General features: G+C 40.7%; 1 protein-coding gene across 15 annotated transcripts in view; it reads left to right on the top strand.

The window, feature by feature from the left end:
* The window catches only part of MAGI2 (membrane associated guanylate kinase, WW and PDZ domain containing 2), a 1,143,898-nt gene that overhangs the window by 596,064 nt on the left and 526,628 nt on the right, over positions 1-21,206 (top strand). For all 15 annotated transcript variants that reach the window (XM_067468832.1, XM_067468841.1, XM_067468833.1 and 12 more), the window contains one exon: positions 3,357-3,476. In XM_067468832.1, coding sequence (XP_067324933.1) covers positions 3,357-3,476 — 120 coding nt within the window. The remainder of the gene's footprint in view (positions 1-3,356; positions 3,477-21,206) is intronic.

Here is a 21,206-nt window from a genome sequence, read left to right as displayed (position 1 = left end):
AGATGGCTTGTGAAGTACAACAAAGTCCTTTATCAATGAACAATCAAACAGAAACTTCGCTAATCTTCAGTAAAATTAGGCAAATGATTCCAAGCTTTTAGGCAACTGGTGAATTCCTAATCTTGCCCACAAAGGACAGGCAACTGTCTTCAATAACTTCTTCTTTAAAGGAAAATCCCCTTTTTAATTATTATAATTATTATTAACTTTATTTGTACCCCGCTAACATCTCCTGAAGGACTCGGTGCAGCTTACATAGGCCAAGGCCCTCAATAAAACAACAGCATAACAAATACACAATAAAACCCAAGCAAACCAATAAACATTAAGCAATAAACAATAAAACATTTTAACTTCTCCCAGGCTGACTGTAATCTAACCCTTACTGATGTGGGCTCCACTACCGGGTCGAGTTGCGTCTCGAACACCGAGTGGACCTACCAGAAAGGGCTTAGATATTCTCCAGCTGGAGTTCTTTGGTCTTTAGGGCTGTTTCCCCCCAGAATTTTTAAAGACTCTTGAAACTGTTCTCCCCCGGAATTTTTAAAGCTTTCGGGGAGGCTTCCCTGGAAAATCTTAAAGGTTGAAGCTTTTGTACAGGGGAAGTTACACACATCCTATACATAACTTAACCTTGCTGAGACTAACTGAAAATGGCTCCCTTCCCTTTCCAATTTCCCTGAGCAAGGGGCGGGACCAAAACTTAATGATGATGATAGGTGACTTGCCCTATGACTGCAACCAAAAGAAGCCACCTATCTGCAGAGTCCCTGAAACCTAGGACTGCAATCAAACATTTAATGCAAAGCAAATAAAGTTGGAGCTCCTAGTACAGCTGTACCAGAACAATATCCTCTGTTACCCTTGCTTTTCTTACAGTCTAAATTTGCCCTTATTTTTCCTGTCTAAATTTGCATTGTGGCAATGGCTTATGTCACAGTGTTGCATAAAATAGTGATATAACAAAACAACCCACCACTTCATCGCATGATGGTATACTATGGTAAGAGGATTTGGTAGTGGTGAAAGAATGCCAAGAGGAAGACAATTCTGTGTCCTGTGCACAGTAATTGGATGGGGCAAAGTCTGAGGTGTGCACATGGCCAGTTTTTTCTTCTTGCTGTTGTGTGCTTTCAAATCATTTCTGACTTTTGGCAAGCTTAATGGTTTTGTTGATGGTGTGCAAGGCTAGCCTTACAGTAAGTCAAAGTGATGTGGTGTCTCAGATGGTAGGCATTTGGAGGACAGATAGAATAACAGTAAAGGTTGAGGAATGTTATTGAAATATTACTACTACCGCTATTGCTAGAGTTTTGTGAGTTTTCAAACCTCCAGATTTTAGACTGAGAGCTGAAACTAATGTTCAGAGAACTGAACTGTTGAAAGAGCTCAGGTTCTAAACCCTAAACAGTAGGTTTGCTTGATAAAAAAAAATTGGTTCAAAACTTGTTTTGGATGTAGGGGCGCTGGTGATTCGGATCGAAAGTCAATTCCGATTTTCACAGAAAAAAATGTTCAAAATTTGCAAAACTTCTGTGACTACCGAGTTCTTCGTTAATGGTTTCAAAGTGTTATTTCCTGTTTCATTGGGTGGTCTTTACTTTGAAAGTAGTTGTTTTACTCCAGAAGCGGAGGGGATGGGGGGGAAGCAAAGGGAAGAAATCCATCCACTCTGGTTAAAACCGCTTCTCTCACTTAAGGCTGAAGTGGGAGGGAAAGGAAAGGAAAGGAAGGGAATCCATCCACACTGGTTTAAACTGATGTGGGAGGGAAAGGAAAGGAAGGGAATCCATCCACACTGGTTTAAACTGATGTGGGAGGGAAAGGAAGGGAATCCATCCACACTGGTTTGAACTGATGTGGGAGGGAAAGGAAAGGAAGGGAATCCATCCACACTGGTTTAAACTGATGTGGGAGGGAAAGGAAAGGAAGAGAATCCATCTACACTGGTTTAAACTGATGTGGGAGGGAAAGGAAAGGAAGGGAATCAATCCACACTGGTTTAAACTGGCACGGATCCATCCACCATGGTTAAAACCACTTCTCTCACTTAAGACTGATGCGGGAAGGAAAGGAAAGGAAAGGAAAGGAGTCCATCCACACTGGTTTAAACTGATGTGGGAGGGAAAGGAAAGGAAAGGAAAGGAAGGGAATCAATCCACACTGGTTTAAACTGACTCGGATCCATTCGCACATCCATTGATCCTTCGTCATTAGGTGGTCTTTACTTTGAAAGTAGTTGTTTTACTCCAGAAGCCGGGGGGGGGGGAAGCAAAGGGAAGAAATCCGTCCACTCTGGTTAAAACCGCTTCTCTCACTTAAGACTGAAGTGGGAGGGAAAGGAAAGGAAGGGAATCCATCCACACTGGTTTAAACTGATGTGGGAGGGAAAGGAAAGGAAGGAAATCAATCCACACTGGTTTAAACTGACTCGGATCCATTCACACTGGTTAAAACCGCTTCTCTCGCTTAAGACTGACACGGGAGGGAAAGGAAAGGAAGGGAAGGGAATCCATCCACACTGGTTTAAACTGATGTGGGAGGGAAAGGAAAGGAAGAGAATCCATCCATACTGGTTTAAACTGATGTGGGAGGAAAAGGAAAGGAATCAATCCACACTGGTTTAAACTGACTCGGATCCATCCACACTGGTTAAAACCGCTTCTCTTGCTTAAGACTGACGCGGGAGGGAAAGGAAAGGAAGGGAATCCATCCACACTGGTTTAGAATGCTTCTCTGGCTTGAACTGAGGCCAGGGAACAGAAGCGGGGGGAAAGCTGAATAATTTCTGACTCACTTACTGATTCGTAAGAGAAATGGCAAAAAAAGCTTTTCTGATAGAAAATTCCCTAAACTGCCAGTACTAGGGTTCTTAGGATATTGCAGTGGAATCATGGCAAAATGTGTGTGTATATAAAACACACACACACACACACACACACACACACACACACCTGTGTGTGTGTGTGTATCTGGAAATACCAGGATTAAATCTGTGCCTCCAGTATGCAAGGCAGGTGCTCTATCACCAATCTATAGCAGATTTAGAGATTTTTATCCTGATCCATATCAACATTGAAATCATTGTACTACACCTCAAACAGCATTTGTATTTACACTTAACATTTTGTAAATCTCACTGAGCAGAAAACAGAAACAATCACATCTTTCTGTTAGCAAGCTGTAGTTTTTAATGAAAGTGTGCAATAAATCAAACCTGCTGTTGATCCAAACTACCTCAATGAATAAAATCATTTGTTTTTTAAAAAATAAACAAATAACATCTGTCAGATATCAAATATCCCTTAATACCTTTTTATGATTATGCCTAATGTGCTTTTTCTTTTTCAATTTAGGCACTACAAGGCCTCATAAGGAGGGGGAAGTTCCTGGTGTGGATTATATTTTCATCACTGTTGAAGATTTTATGGAATTAGAGAAAAGTGGTGCCCTTTTAGAAAGTGGAACATATGAAGGTAAGTCTATGTTTGCTGCTTTTTGATACCTCCATCAGAACTTTCCTTAGACTGTGTCATGGTGCCCAGTAACTTGAATTTAGGGAAAATTGGAGGATAATGGTAAGAGAGCTTGTATGTGAGAAACGGTAAGCACAAATGAATTTTCTGCAATTGGAAGCCATAACTGCACCAATTAAGGAGAAAAGAGAAGGTGACAAGTGAAAGCCAAGACAGTGGAATCGTATCATTTTTCATTGTCTGAGATACATTTCAGTTTATTATGTCACACACTTGAGATGTGCTTAACTTCCTTCAGCAGATCAGAAAAAAAACTGAATTAAAATGCTCTATTGGGGTGGACACACATGAACACACCTGGCTCTATTAGAACTTCATACATAGAATCATAGAGTCAGAAGAGACCATATGTGCCATCAAGTCCAACCCCCTGGCATATACATATGTGGACTGCAGTGTACACTGAACAGACACTTTTCAACCTTATCACACGAGCCAGGAGAAGCGTTTTGCTTTGCTTGGTTGTGCCGCTGAACAGAGTGACAGCAAGGTGAATCCATAGCCACACATGCCACTCCCTTGCAACAATGCTCACCTCATCACACATGGAAAATGTTGGACCAACAGGCGAGGATTTGTGATGGCTCCATTGAAGCCAGTATAGTGTAACATGCACAGATATCTATAACAACAATTACAAAAACTGTAGATTGCAAATCACAATTTCTATATATTGTCGAAGGCTTTCATGGCCAGAATCACTGGGTTGTTGTAGGTTTTTCCGGGCTATATGGCCATATTCTGGAGGTAATTTTTCTCCTGACATTTCGCCTGCATCTATGGCAAGCATCCTCAGACCTCACTACCTCTGAGGATGCTTGCCATAGATGCAGGTGAAAAGTCAGGAGAAAAATTGCCTCCAGAACATGGCCATATAGCCCGGAAAAACCTACAACAACCCACAATTTTATGTTCCAAGAATTTCTACATTGAATGTAACATGAGAACATTCACACGATTAATTAAAGACTGTTTATAAATAGAAGATAGTTTATCAATACTTTGTTAACACAGTGAAACTAGAGCTTCCAAAATAACAATTAAACAGAAACAGTGACACAAAATAACACTTTCTATGTTGTCGAAAGATCTTCCATAAACAACATCAGTGACAGTGGCACACAACAAGGTCTCCCGGGTTGTTTCCCTTGTTTCGCAATATCTTCTTCAGGTGTTATGATGTTTTGATTCACTAAATAAGAAACACAGCAACATACAGATAATAGGTATACTACAATCCCCGAATTGACATAGTTTTGAAAAGGTTGTTGTTGTACACGTTTGACTACTTACATTCTAATTGGTAGCTATTGGTTCTGTTTTGATTTCCTATCAGCATTTATAATCTTTGGATTCACTAGATAGGAAAAGGACAATATATAAACAAAATGGTATAATAGAATGCCCAAACACCCCACTGTTTGAGGGGATTTTCAAAACCCATGTAAGTCTACTTACATTCCTGTAAACAGCCTAGGCTCTGAGTGAGGAGTTCTGAATTGAGCAATTGTGATGGTAACAGGTAACTCTTAAGTAGGATAGAATGTTACAGGATGCAAGTATAATCTATTCTATCATTAAGCCCTTGGGGGATAAGTGTTTGTAATTTGAACATCCAAAATGACTCTCTCTGTAACAAGTACCTTTTCACATCAGCATGAGGTTTAGGTGATACCTTCTCCAAAGCACAAAATTTAAAGCTATAGCAAGTGTGTGCCTTCTCTTGAAAATGTGCATATAAAGAAGAGTCAGTAGACCCATTTCTTATGCAAGAGTGGTGTTCACTAATTCTGATTTTCAGGGGTCTGGTGGTCATCCCAACATATAGTAATTTACACGGACATTGGAGTACGTAGACAATATTGTCCGTGGAGCAGTAGTGAAGTGCAGAGCGACAGCAGGGTGAATCCATAGCCGCGCATGCCACTCCCTTGCAATAACGCTCACTCCATCACACATGGAAAATGTTGGACCAACAGGCAAGGATTTGTGGTGGCTCCATTGAAGCCTGCACAACACAAGCTGGCTCCTGTGTTGGGAGAGAAGTGTCATATGACACTTCCACTTAAGTTCTGTACAAGGCCTCTGCTGGAAGTCCAACAACATCATGGGATGGGCAGTTTGCTTATCCGACACTTAGAATCATAGAATCAAAGAGTTGGAAGAGACCTCATGAGCCATTCAGCCAAGAAGCAGGAAAATCGCATTCAAAGCACCCCCTGCAGATGGCCATCCAGCCTCTGTTTAAAAGCCTCCAAAGAAGGACCCTCCACTACACTCCGGGGCAAAGAGTTCCACTGCTGAACAGCTCACACAGTCAGGAAGTTCTTCCTCATGTTTAGGTGGAATCTCCTTTCCTGTATTGTGAAGGCATGGTTCCATGTACTAGTCTCCATGGCAGCAGAAAACAAGCTTGCTCCCTCCTCCCTTGAAAACCCCATAGTATGTTTGCTTGAATTGGTAATAACTTGAAGGCTCACAATAACATATCAATACAAACTGTACCAAAAGAATTCTCATTGATTTTAATTTTCTGGTTGTCACTTGGTTGTACCACTCATCTAAGGGTGAAAGCCAATTACTGTATATACTCGAGTATAAGCCTAGTTTTTCAGCCCTTTTTTTAGGCTGAAAACGTCCCCCTCAGCTTATACTCGAGTCAAGGTTATTTATTATTTTACTCTGTTATTATTATTATTTTCATTTATTTATTATTTTATTCTATTTATTATTATTACATTTATAATTTTACTCTATTGTTATAAATTTATTATTTTACTGTATAATTGTTGTTATTGCTACATTCATTATTTTACTCTTTTTATTATTGTTGTTATTACATTTATTATGTTACTCTCTTTATTATTATTGGAAGGATACGTAAGCACATTTACATTTATTTATTTATTTATCGTGTCAGTAACAACCAGACAATTGTATTACATTTTTAACAAATTTTTAACAAACAGACAAAACGCAAAGTTTGCAAGCTTGGTAGTTGATTAAATGTCCTTTGACCAGTAGCTGGCCACTTGGAGTGCCTCTGGTGTTGCTACAAAAAGGTCCTCCATTGTGCATGTAGAAGGCTCAGGTTGCATTGCAGCAGGTGGTCTGTGGTTTGCTCCTCTCCACACTCGCATGTCGAGGATTCCCCTTTGTAGCCCCATTTCTTAAGGTTGGCTCTGCATCTCATGGTGCCAGAGCGCAGTCTGTTCAGCGCCTTCCAAGTCGCCCCGTCTTCTGTGTGCCCAGGGGGGAGTCTCTCATTTGGTATCAGCCATTGATTGAGGTTCTGGGTTTGAGCCTGCCACTTTTGGACTCTCACTTGCTGAGATGTTCCAGCAAGTGTCTCTATAGATCTTAGAAAACTATTTCTTGATTTAAGTCGTTGACGTGCTGGCTGATACCCAAACAGGGGATGAGCTGGAGATGTCTCTGCCTTGGTCCTTTCATTATTTATTGGCTGCTACTTCCCGGCGGATGACAGGTGGTGCAATACCGGCTAAACAGTGTAATTTCTCATAGCTTCATAAATGCAATACTTCTATGCCTCTTGCCTGAGGATTTTTTAAAAAAATCCGTATCCCTTCATGTTATATATTTGTGGACTGTACATTAAAAACATGCACATTTTAGTGTAATTTCATGGTTTCTTTTGTCTTTGAAAATAGACATACTGACCTCCAATTGATTCTTTGCTTGCTTCTACAATCTAGCATATGTCTTGTTAACAGCATTACATAGCAACAAGAAAAGAGAAAGTCAGAAGTGGCAGCAGTTGTGGGAATGTGGGATTTTCTTCAACTACAAATGAGAATTAGACAGTAGGATAAAAGAGCAAGATTTTGGAATTCTACATATAGGAAAAATAAAAACACTTGTCCTCCACTTTCATAGGAATTAGGGACACCGTATCCCCATGAAAGTAAGAAAACCATGAATAAAGGTCCACTATTTTTTATTATTTGAAAAAAAACCACTTCTCTTGACATGTATAGGACCTCCAGTGCAATTCTATGGTCAACTTCCAGCCACTTTCAGCATGAATCATAGAATCATAGAATCAAAGAGTTAGAAGAGACCTCACGGGCCATCCAGTCCAACCCCCTGCCAAGAAGCAGGAATATTGCATTCAAATCACCCCTGACAGATGGCCATCCAGCCTCTGTTTAAAAGCTTCGAAAGAAGGAGCCTCCACCACACTCCGGGGCAGAGAGTTCCACTGCTGAACAGCTCTCACAGCCAGGAAGTTCTTCCTCATGTTCAGATGGAATCTCCTTTCTTGTAGTTTGAAGCGATTGTTCCACGTCCTAGTCCCCAGGGAAGCAGAAAACAAGCTGAAAACAAGCTTTCTCGCTCCTCCCTGTGGCTTCCTCTCACATATTGATACATGGCTATCATATCTCCTCTCAGCCTTCTCTTCTTCAGGATAAACATGCCCAGCTCCTTAAGCCACTCCTCATAGGGCTTGTTCTCCAGACCCTTGATCATTTTAGTTGCCCTCCTCTGGACACATTCCAGCTTGTCAATATCTCTCTTGAAAGATGGTGCCCAGAATTGGGCACAATATTCCAGGTGTGGTCTAACCAAAGCAGAATAGAGCGGTAGCATTACTTCCCTGGACCTAGACACTATGCTCCTATTGATGCAGGCCAAAATCCCATTGGCTTTTTTTGGCCGCCACATCACATTGTTTTTCCTGCCTAAGTGGAGTATCTTGCATTTGTTACTGTTGAACCTCATTTTGTTAGTTTTGGCCCATCTCTCTAATCTGTCAAGATCGTTTTGAATCCTGCTCCTGTCCTCTGGAGTATTGGCTATCCCTCCCAATTTAGTATCATCTGCAAACTTGATGATCATGCCTTCTAACCCTTCATCTAAGTCATTAATAAAGATGTTGAACGGGACCGGGCTCAGGACAGAACCCTGCGGCACTCCACTCGTCACTTATTTCCAAGATGAAGAGGAAGCATTGGTGAGCACCCTCTGGGTTCGTCCATTTAACCAATTACTGATCCACCTCACTGTAGTTTTGCCTAGCCCACATTGGACTAGTTGGTTTGCCACAAGGTCATGGGGGAACTTGTCGAAGGCCCTACTGAAATCCAGGTACGCTACATCCACGGCATTCCCCGCATCTACCCAGCTTGTAACTCTATCGAAAAAAAAGATCAGATTAGTCTGGCATGACTTGTTTTTGATAAATCCATGTTGACTATTAGCGATGACCTCATTTGTTTCTAAGTGTTTGCAGACCACTTCCTTAACAATCTTTTCCAGAATCTTGCCTGGTATCGACGTGAGGCTGACCGGACGGTAGTTGTTTGGGTCATCCTTTTTTCCCTTCTTGAAGATTGGGACCACATTGGCCCTCCTCCAATCTGCTGGAACTTCTCCCGTTCTCCAAGAACTCTCAAAGATGGTTGCCAATGGTTCCGAAATGACTTCCGCTAGTTCCTTCAATACTCTGGGGTGTAGTTGATCTGGCCCTGGGTACTTGAACTCCAAGAACTCTCTATACAGTCCTTCCATTTATATTTATTTATTTTTAGTTTGGGACTTTGTTTGGATTATTGCTCTCAAGCAGCTCTGATCTCAGAAGAATGGCTTCTCTTTGAAATCCGTGATTGTTTTGTGAAAGCCGAAGAAATCCAATTAGTAAACAAGCAATTGGCAGTTCAGTAGGACACAACTGCAATCACTTTTCAGCACCATTGGCCTCTATGGAAATGATAAAGAATGTATTGAACTTGGTGATTGAAATCAATTGCTGTTCAAAGTAATTGGTATTGATTGGAACATGTCCTTTATAATTTGAGGCGTCTCCAGTATTTAACACCAGTCATGATAGTAAAATATGTTTGTGTGTATGTGTGCTTTGTTATTTGTTCGGTACATATCCATGTACTGAACTGGAAAAAGTGAAATTAAAATTTAATTATAGTTTCCTCTGTTTTCCCCCAATCCCAGAGAGAGAATTTATCAATCTTGTTTGTATTATCAAACTACAAAGGTGACTTTCACCAATATCTGGCCTTCACTTTCAGACTTTCTAATTTAGAGATTATTTGATAGATGGTTCCCAAACCCGCAGGAGGTGCATTTTACCTACTGTATAAATATTGATTTCCTTAATAATTGGTGTTCTCTATCTCCACTTCTTAACAAGGTATGTCTCTCTAATGAGCTTTGAGGCATGGAAGAGCTTAATTCAATTAGAGCAGTATTGACATATTACTAAAAGGGTCTTGTAGTGTTGTCACTCCTATGTGTGATTCAATGCTTAAACACCTTCCACAGTTGGGCAAAACAGTCACAATCCATAGAGGAAGCCACAGGGAACAAGCTTGTTTTCTGCTTCCTTGGAGACTAGGACATGGAACAATGGCTTCAAACTACAAGAAAGGAGATTCCATCTGAACATGAGGAAGAACTTCCTGACTGTGAGAGACGTTCAGCAGTGGAACTCTCTGCCCCGGAGTGTGGTGGAGGCTCCTTCTTTGGAAGATTTTAAACAGAGGCTGGATGGCCATCTGTCAGGGGTGATTTGAATGCAATATTCCTGCTTCTTGGCAGGGGGTTGGACTGGATGGCCCATGAGGTCTCTTCCAACTCTGATTCTATGATACTATGAGAAATATGTTGTAGGAGGTGCACTAAAATGTATGCAAACTTTGAAAGAGGAGCCACGTGATTCTGTGGCATTCGTAATCATTTCAGTGTATGTCCCCAGTTTAATAATAATATTTGAATAAAGCATTTGTTTGAAGAGATTTTCTTTTAAATATATATATATATTATTGGTTTTCTTAGAATACATCAATACCTTCAATACTCTTATATTCCGTACTCAATTCATTACATCAACTATAAGTGTATATATATCTTGTATACTTTTTTTTTTCACCTCTGTGCCCCCCCTTTCGAGCCACTCCAATTTACATTCTTTTTCCAAAATACCATTTCTTCTTGTGGAGGTAATTTCCCATTTACTTCTTTTAAGCCATTCTCAATAAATTTTCACCAAACTTCATCAAAGTCGTTTTCCTTCCATACCCCTTTCCTGACTCTTAACCTACATGTAAAATTATCATTTATTGCTATTTTCCATAGTTCTTTATACCATTCTTCAATTGGTATATTTATTTTACGTATTGTCGAAGGCTTCCATGGCCAGAATCTCTGGGTTGCTGTAGGTTTTTTCGGGCTATATGACCATGGTCTAGAGGCATTTTCTCCTGATGTTTCGCCTGCATCTATGGCAAGCATCCTCAGAGGTAGTGAGGTCTGTTGGAAGTAGGAAAATGGGTTTATATATCTGTGGAGTGACCAGGGTGGGACAAAGGCCTTTTGTCTGCTGGAGCTAGGTGTGAATGTTTCAACTGACCACCTTGATTAGCATTTAATGGCTTGAAAGTGCCTGGGAGGAATTTTGTTGAGAGGTGATTTGATGTGCCTGATTGTTTACTCTCTGTTGTTTTGCTGTTGTAATTTTTGAGTTTTTTAATACTGGTAACCAGATTTTCATGGTTTCTTCCTTTCTGTTGAAATTGTCCACATGCTTGTGGATTTCAATGGCTTCTCTGTGTAGTCTGACATGGTGGTTGTGAGAGTTGTCCAGCATTTCTGTGTTCTCAGATAATATGCTGTATCCAGGTTGGTTCATCAGGTGCTCTGCTATGGCTGACTTCTCTGGTTGGAGTAGTCTGCAGTGCCTTTCATGTTCCTTGATTCGTGTTTGGGCATTGCTGTGTTTGGTTGTCCCTATGTAGACTTGTCCACAGCTGCATGGTATACGGTAGACTCCTGCAGAGGTGAGAGGATCCCTCTTGTCCTTTGCTGAACGTAGCATTTGTTGGATTTTCTTGGTGGGGCTGTAGGTGGTTTGTATGTTGTGTTTCCTCATCAGCTTCCCTATGCGGTCAGGGGTTCCCTTGATGTATGGCAAGAACACTTTTTCTCTGGCTGGATCTTCATCTCTACTCTCGTGGCTTGTTCTTGGTCTTGCAGTCTTCTGATGTCTGAGGTGGAGTATCCATTGGCCTGTAGAGCCCAGTTGAGGTGGTTCAGTTCATCTTGGAGGAGGTGGGGTTCGCAGATTCTTTTTGCACGGTCTTTTTGCCTTTCCAATTCTTCGCTATCAGTAATCTTGCTCCAGTTAACATGTTATCTATTGCATCTTTCTCTTTTTTTTTTCAATTTCTTAACGTTATATAGTGACAACAATGCAATGCTTGCACTTTTCCCTATCTTCATATTCATTATAGCTTCTATCTCTCCAAATACCTTCCCCCAAAATTCATTTACATTGCCACCACATATGTATATATGTACCCACCTCCTGGCAACCTCTCCAACAATTTTTTGTGTCATTCCTATTAATATTTGCAATTTTTATTGGTGTTAAGTACAATTTCCAAACCAATGTATAATACGAGGGGTATTTTTTAAGTAAGGTCCGTTTGAACATAAGTACACAAGGAAAGTTTATTTCAAAAAAGTAAATTTATTTTCAGAAAGTACATACTTCACTCTATTTTTTGAAATAGTTGCCAAGTTTGTTCAAACACTTATCATACCTCTGAACCAATTTAAAAATACCCTCTTCATAATAACTTGCCGCCTGCTCCGATAACCAAGAGTTCACTGCCGTTTTCACATCGTCGAAAGGGCGACCGGAGTGGTCCTCATCATGGACGTTGTCACGGCCATCTTTGAATTGTCGTACCCACTTTCACTCATAACAGTATCACCGTACACTTCACAAATCTGTTGATGAATTTCTGCAACAGGCAGGTTCCTTGCTGACAAAAACCGAGTGAACCTCACATGCAGAGGGTGAGTTGATAGGCTTAAACATTTTTAAAGTACAGAACAGAACCGTACAGATTAGCTACAGAGTGAAAACTGAGTTGTTCCCGAGGCATGCTGGTACACGACACACACGCTCGTTGAGGTATGCGCGCAAACTACTAGTGTCTACAACAAAACGGACCTTACTTAAAAAATACCCCTCGTAATTTTCTTTAACATGTATCAATACATTCTTTAAATATCTTTGATCCTATAATTGTACCCAATCCACTTCTTTTATTCTAATCCCTAGATCTTCCTCCCATATCTCGCTTAATGTTGCGTCCTTTATTCCCCCCCCCCCTTAATATCAATTATTATCTTCTACATTTGCTGGTTATTCCTTTCAACTTGTGGTATCCTCCCACAGCTCTTTCTTTTTGTGTCATTGGTTCAACTTGTGTAAGTTTGCCTCCTTCCCCATTATTTTTTATCCAATTCTTGAACCATTGCTCTAACTGTAAGCAATGGAACCATGAGAGTTTCATATCTCTAAATTCCCTCAATATAGTTTCTTTCTTCGTGTTTACTTTTATCCAATCTCCAATTTTATCTATATTCTTCTCTCTTATTTTTTTTATCTAATATGTTTTTTAATTTTTTGGGGAATTTTCTATCTATTACTATTGGTGTTAGTGTTGAACTTTCTGATAATAATATTTCCTTGTATCTATTCCAAATTCTTAGCACATTTCTCAACATTGGGTTTTTTATTCTCTTAATTTCTTTCCTTTTTATTTTCTTAAAAAATATATTCCAATTTTTTTCCTCTACTTTTTCCAAATCTTCCTCCAACCATTCCAAATCCTCCTTATTTATCATCCCTTCTATGACTAGTCTCATCCTATTTGCTTCATAGTATTTTTTAAAAAATATTGGGAAGTGCTAAACCTCCAACCTTTTGTGACTCATACCAAAATTGTTTATTTAACCTGTTTTTTCTTATTGCCATTGCAATATTTATTAATTAATTGTTGCCATTTGTTTAATTCCTCCTCTGATATCTGTAGTGGTACCATTCTTTTTCTTTTTCTTTTTTTTTGGAAGAGATTTTCACTGGCAAAAGCAATACAAGAGTATGTGAGAGTAAGAAGATGTTTCCTGACATTGGAACTGGTTTAATTACACATTGTGTAATTGAATTATTAATTGAGATAATGCAATGTCCAATAAGCATTTCATTGATGGGCATAACTCCCGTTGTGTAATTTGTCTGGAAGAATAAAATTGAGATCTAGCTGCCTTTGCTTTCAAATTGAATCAGAGAGTTGCCAGATTTATTGTCGAAGGCTTTCATGGCTGGAATCACCAGGTTCTTGTGGGTTTTTTCGGGCTATAGGGCCATGTTCTAGAGGCATTTCTCCTGACGTTTCGCCTGCATCTATGGCAAGCATCCTCAGAGGTAGTGAGGTCTGTTGGAAATAGGACAATGGGTTTATATATCTGTGGAATGGCTGGGGTGGGGCAAAGAGCTCTTCTCTGCTAGAGCTAGGTGTGAATGTTTCAGCTGACCACCTTCATTAGCATTTGAAGGCCTGCCTGAGCCTGGGAAAACCTTTTGTTGAGAGGTGTTAAGATGTGCCTGGTTGTTTCCTCTCTGCTGTTTTGCTGTTGTAATTTTAGAGGGTTTTTTTAGAGTTTGCCAAATTGCTTTATAAATCTGAGGATCAGAAATGCCGATTGAGTAAAATGACATCTTTTGTCAGATCAACTACTTATATGGAATATTACAGAAAAGTTTGGCATGACAAATTTCTTTTTTTGAACTAAAACTAGAATGCTGATAGGAATGTAAACCTTTAAAGCAAGTGGGGGAAAGGACAAAGATAAAAAGTTGTGTATTGTGAGAAGAAAATGGGTAGGATTTTTCTCCTGTCTCTGTCTCATGCGAGATAGGAGAAATGAGACAGTAGGGAACATCCAGAAGACTGAAGAAGGTATGTGGAGATGACACTGTCAAAGTACTGAAGCCAAGAGCTTTCTATATATGGATTTCTATGTATATGGATTTTGGGGTTTCCGTATGTGCATCTGTCAACTTCCTCAAGCCCCACTTGGCACAGACTTTCTTCAAGTATTCTGCACACACTTGCTTTCCATACCTCAGGTGCCCCGGACGCCTGCAGCTTGCTCCGCCCTTCACTTACACCTTCCCGGTGAGGCGCCCCTTCACCTCACCATCGGGACCGCATTAAGTCCATGAATCCTGATGAATGGATTTTCTTCTACCGTACTTGTACAGTGTCGCCCTTAATGCTTTCATACAGTCGCTGCATATGGCAGGGACGTGGCCACTGCCATTTTTCAGCTCCCGCCAGAATATGTAGCAACCACAGATTCTCCAATCCGGATTGGAAGTTTCAGCACCCGCTCTATAAGATGACTCCCGGCGTATAAGACTACTCCTGCATATAAGACGACTCCCGTGCATAAGGCTACTCCAGTGTATAAGACGATTCCCGTGTATAAAACGACTCCCTCGTATAAGACTTTTGAGAAGATTTTCTTGGGTTAAAAAGTAGTCTTATATGCCAGAATATATGGTAGTTAACTGTTCCTGGGCTGGGGTGGGTGGGGTGTGTGGAGTCGTGATGGTGGTGGGATTGGGAAAAACACTGGTATTTTGACGGCTGATTTTGAAGATTGTATGTTTCTATCTATATAATGGTTTGTGATAACATCAGAACTCAAAAACCACTGGACAAATTGACACCAAATTTGGACACAAGACACCTAACAACCCAATGTATGTCCTCCACTCAAAAAATTGATTTTGTCATTTGGGAATTGTCGTTGCTGGGATTTATAGTTTACCTACAATCAAAGAGCATACTGAACTCCACCAATTATGGAATTGGGCCAAACCTAGCACACAGGGCTCCCATGACCAACAGAAAAAAACTGGAAGGGTTTGGGGGGCATTGACCTTGAGTTTGGGAATTGTAGTTCACCCACATCCAGAGAGCAGTGTGGACTCAAACAATGATGGATCTGGACCAAACTTGACACAAATATTCCATATGCCCAAATATGAACACAGATGGAGTTTGGAGGAAATAGACCTTGACATTTGGGATTTGTAGTTACTGGGATTTATAGTTCACTACAATTAAAGAGCATTCTGAAACCCACAAATGACAGAAATGGGGCAAACTTCCCACACAGAACCCCCATGACCAACAGAAAATACTTAAGGCAATCCAGTCCAACTCTCTTCACCAGGACAAGAAAATGTAATCAGAGACCTCCTGACAAAGAGCCATCCAGTCATAAATATAGATAGATAGATAGATAGATAGATAGATAGATATGATTCACTCACACACACTCACACAGATATAGTATCATAGATTTGAAAGAGACCCTTAAAGAAGGACTATGATATGTTGCATATTCCAGAGTAGGCAAACCTGACACTCTCCACATCAACACTGACAAAGAAACAACAAGAAATACTGTTTACTCACAAGCATAAAGGAATTACATAGATTAGAAACCAACACTTTCTCATTACTTTATTTTCCAGATCACCAGACTGGGCCACAACAACACGTGGCAGGGGACAGCTAATGTATTATAAAATAAAATTTAAAAAATCTAAAAAAGAAAGAAAGAAAGGTTGTGCTACCAACTTTGTTCTCTCTGTTAGTCTCCAAGGCGCTACAATATCCCTTTGCATACTGATATTTTTTGCATTCAACTTTTCAGTGTTAATTTTACCATTGGGTATACTTTCTTGAAAATGGTAGGTTCCATTCAGGAGAGGGAGAGAAGAGTAAGGCTTCTGTTTTCTTGAGAGCTTGCTGTTAAAAGTCACTTCTGTAGTAACCGCATGGGAATGTCCCATGAAGCTGAGCACATGTAATGTGCTACGCAGCACACTTAAGGACATGGGATATCTCACATCTGACTGCCAGTTTCTAGGTGTTGTAGAATCACAGAAGACAACAAAAGGGAAGACTGATTAATAATTTCTAAGCAGCAGCTGGCAAAGCTGAGTCATAGGCAGCTGTTAAGAGGTCAGCCAAGAGTTTGAGCCTGAGAGTCAAAGCAAAAGTACAAAGCCAGAAATCACTGCTAAAGAACACACAACATCCTGGAAGATCTTATTCCTCGGGCAAACTTCCGGTTCATAGAGGAAGCACTGTGTAGTCCTTCCAAATTCCCAGTCACTATGGATCAGCTTTGCCAGAAACTAGGACGATCACACCGCTGGGTAGTGTATCAAGCTGCACATCAACACAGAGAACAGCTGCACACAGAACTAGAACTTCTTTATTAAAGTCCATTAAATTCCTGACGCCAAGAGGCTGTAAAGAAGTGACGAGTGGAGTGCCGCAGGGTTCCGTCCTGGGCCCGGTCCTGTTCAACATCTTTATTAATGACTTAGATGAAGGGTTAGAAGGCAGGATCATCAAGACGACACCAAATTGGGAGGGATAGCCAATACTCCAGAGGACAGGAGCAGGATTCAAAACGATCTTGACAGATTAGAGAGATGGGCCAAAACTAACAAAATGAAGTTCAACAGTGACAAATGCAAGATACTCCACTTTGGCAGGAAAAACGCAATGCAAAGATACAAAATGGGGGATGCCTGGCTCGAGAGCAGTACGTGTGAAAAAGATCTTGGAGTCCTCGTGGACAAGTTAAACATGAGCCAACAATGTGATGTGGTGGCAAAAAAAGCCAATGGGATTTTGGCCTGCATCAATAGGAGCATAGTGTCTAGATCTAGGGAAGTAATGCTATCCCTATATTCTGCTCTGGTTAGACCACACCTGGAATATTGTGTCCAATTCTGGGCACCACAATTGAAGAGAGATATTGACAAGCTGGAATGTGTCCAGAGGAGGGCGACTAAAATGATCAAGGGACTGGAGAACAAGCCCTATGAGGAGCGGCTTAAGGAGCTGAGCATGTTTAGCCTGAAGAAGAGAAGGCTGAGAGGAGATGTGATAGCCATGTATATGAGAGGAAGCCACAGGGAGGAGGGATCAAGCTTGTTTTCTGCTTCCTTGGAGACTAGGACGCGGAACAATGGCTTCAAACTACAAGAAAGGAGATTCCATCTGAACATGAGGAAGAACTTCCTGACTGTGAGAGCCATTCAGCAGTGGAACTCTCTGCCCCGGATTGTGGTGGAGGCTCCTTCTTTGGAAGCTTTTAAAACAGGGGCTAGATGGCCATCTGTCAGGGGTGATTTGAATGCAATATTCCTGCTTCTTGGCAGGGGGTTGGACTGGATGGCCCACGAGGTCTCCTCCAACTCTTTGATTCTATGATTCTATGATTCTATGAATGTGACTTCTGAGCCAGATCAAGTTGGTAGAAGTGACCTAAGGGTAAGTCAGAGGTCAGGCAGATACCAAAATAAGACTTCTAAATAGATACCTGGATAGCTTCATAGTTGTTCTGTAGCCCATATAATCCCACTACAGCCATCATGATAATTACTAGAACAAGATCTGAGAATTCTTTCAAATAATTATATGGTAAATGAAAAGCTTAGTAGTTAGAAATAAACTGAAGCATACGGGAAATGCATGCTTCACATAAAGATATATGTTCAAGCACTGTAAAGAATTTGAACAGAATGTGATTCCACATGACAACATTGCTTTTCCCCAGTGGCTATTCCAGTAATGCAAGACAGTTAACTCTTGATACAACAGTAGTCCTCACTGAATAATAGAGTTTTCACTGAATAATAGAGTCCAGACGTATTTTCTGTGCTGCCATGCCCTACCACTGGCTTGTATGCACCAGAAAATTACCAGAAGAGATTAAATAGAACATTGCTACCAGATCGAAAGCCTACAATATTCAAGGAAAGCAATCAGCTGACAATATCACTCAATGCTATACATGTTTTACTTCCAGGGTAACATCCCATGGAAGTTTAAGAGAGGGCATTTAGATTTCTCAGCCACAGAACTCCTCTTGTGCCTCACCAAACTATGAGGGTCACTCCAAAAGTAATACACAACATTTTTGTAGAAATCAATTTTTCTACCTCTTTGCTATTTGCTGAGGGCACAGTAGATTCCTTTTTGCTTCCATTCAGATTTAATTCAACCCACTCTCACATATCGTATTGACGTAGCACTCCTCTAAGATGGCTGCTGCTCTTGATATCTGTTAGAAGCAACGTGCTACAATGGAGTTCCTAATTTGTGAGAATGAGACAGTGGGGAACATCCACAAAAGGCTGAAGAAGGTGTATGGAGATGACACCATCAATAGCAGTACTGTTAGTACAAGTTATCTGCTGAAAACGGGCATGCCAAAATCAGGATTTTCCATGAAGTGACAGACCACACACCACACCAACAGCTGAGAAGTTGGAGCACGTGAACGACATGATTGAGGCTGATATTTATTTATTTACGACATTTATGACATTTATATGCCGCTGTGCTGGTACAGCTGTACCAGAAGCTCCCACTTTATTTGCCTTGTATTTGCCTTGTATTAAGTGTTTGCTTGCAGCCCAAAGCTTGGGATTCTGCAGAAGGGTGGCTTCCTATTAAAGTTTGCAGTTATAGGGCAGGCCCCCTGTCCATCATCGTTAAGTTTGGTTCCGCCCCCTGTTCAGGACAATTGTGAAGGGAAGGGAGCCATTTTCAGTCAGTCTCAGCAAGGAAAGTCAATGTACAGAACGTGTACAGACTTTCTCCTGTACAAAGGCTTCAACCCTTAAGACTTCCCCTAAAAACAGTTTTAAGAGCAAAAGGATTCCCAAAGATTCCCAGGGAAACAGCCCTAAAGCTCTGAGGAATTTCAGAGGGAAAAACAGCTTTGAATATCTAAGAACTCCAGCTGAGGGTACAGTAGCTGAAGGGACTACAGGCCTACTGGTAGGTCCACTCAGTGCTTTGAGACGCAGTTCAACCTGGTAGTGGAGCCCACATCAGTTAGGTTTAGATTCACAGATAGCCTGGGAGAAGTTTGGAAAGGGATTTTCCTTTAGAGTAAAGTAACAGTTAGAAGCCACCAGTTGCACAAAAACCTGAAAGCATTTGTTTAACCTTTTGAAGACAAAAGAAGTTTCTGTTGATTGTTCACCAATAAAGACTTTGTTATATTTCACAAGCCCTCCAAAGACTGTTTATGATGAAAATCCTTAAGAGTTTCTCTTTGGGCCCCCTGGCTTCCCGCTGGGCTAAAGTTGCACGTCCTGTTTTAAAAACAATTCGTTTCAAGCCCAGCGTGCGACAGAACAGCCGCCCTTCTCATATTATTATCATAGCATAATATTAATATTATATATTACATTGTACTATAACATTATACTGTAATATTATTAGTAATATTGCATTTAATATAAAATATATAATTATAATATCATTTTATTAGTAGTAGTAGTATATTGTATTACATGATAGATGTATAACTGTTAATAATATGCCTCTCCAGCTAGGCATTGGGGAATCAAGTGTGTGCAGAATACTGAAATACATGTACTTGAAGATCTGTGCCAGGTGGGGAAGTTGAGGAAGTTGACAGATGCACATAAGGAAACTCCAAAATATTTATTTTATTTTATTTACAGTATTTATATTCCACTCTTCTCACCCCATAGGGGACTCAGGGCGGATTATAGTGTACATATACATGGCAAACATTCAGTACCATAGACACACAACATATATAGACAGAGGCTATTTAATATTCCAGCTTTTTCATGAGGGTGTTCTGGCCACCAGGGGAACTGTTGCTTCACTGTCCATTTGTGACACTGATGAAGTACTTCCTCATTGTTTGCATGCTTGCTGGAGATTTTTATGGTGTTGTAAATTAGCCTCCCCACATAAGCAGTACCTAAATTTCCTACTTGACAGATGCAACTGTATTTCAAGCTGTAAAGTTTGACAGCAAGCTACACAAATTGATCAGAAGCTCACTCCAACCTGGGCTGGCTTCGAACTCATGACCTTTTGGTCAGTAGTGATGAGGCATAGCCGACGCCCAGCCAGCTGTGCGACAGTTCATATACAGAAAGTTCTTGGCTTCAGTACTTTGACAGTGTCATCTCCACAAACCTTCTTGTTCCCTACTGTCTCATTTCTCCTATTTCACATGAGACAGAGAGGAGAAAAATCCTACCCAATTTCTCCACACAATGCACAAATTTATATCTTTGTCCTTTCCCCCACTTGCTTTAAAAAATCAAAAGACATCCAAATCATAGAATCAAAGAATCAAAGAGTTGGAAGAGACCTCATGGGCCATCCAGTCCAACCCCCTGCCAAGAAGCAGGAATATTGCATTCAAATCACCCCTGACAGATGGCCATCCAGCCTCTGTTTAAAAGCTTCCAAAGAAGGAGCCTCCACCACACTCCGTGGCAGAGAGTTCCACTGCTGAACGGCTCTCACAGTCAGGAAGTTCTTCCTCATGTTCAGATGGAATCTCCTCTCTTGTAGTTTGAAGCCATTGTTCCGCGTCCTAGTCTCCAAGGAAGCAGAAAACAAGCTTGCTCCCTCCTCCCTGTGGCTTCCTCTCACATATTTATACATGGCTATCATATCCCCTCTCAGCCTTCTCTTCTTCAGGCTAAACATGCCCAGCTTGTTAAGCCGCTCCTCATAGGGCTTGTTCTCCAGACCTTTTATCATTTTAGTAGCTCTCCTCTGGACACATTCCAGCTTGTCAATATCTCTCTTGAATTTTGGTGCCCAGAATTGGACACAATATTCCAGATGTGGTCTAACCAAAACAGAATAGAGGGGTAGCATTACTTCCCTAGATCTAGACACTATGCTCCTACTGATGCAGGCCAAAATCCCATTGGCTTTTTTTGCTGCCACATCA

The sequence above is a fragment of the Anolis sagrei genome, chromosome 5 (genome assembly GCF_037176765.1).
Source record: "Anolis sagrei isolate rAnoSag1 chromosome 5, rAnoSag1.mat, whole genome shotgun sequence".
NCBI classification, from domain to species: domain Eukaryota; kingdom Metazoa; phylum Chordata; class Lepidosauria; order Squamata; family Dactyloidae; genus Anolis; species Anolis sagrei.
This window is presented reverse-complemented; position numbering and strand designations above follow the sequence as displayed.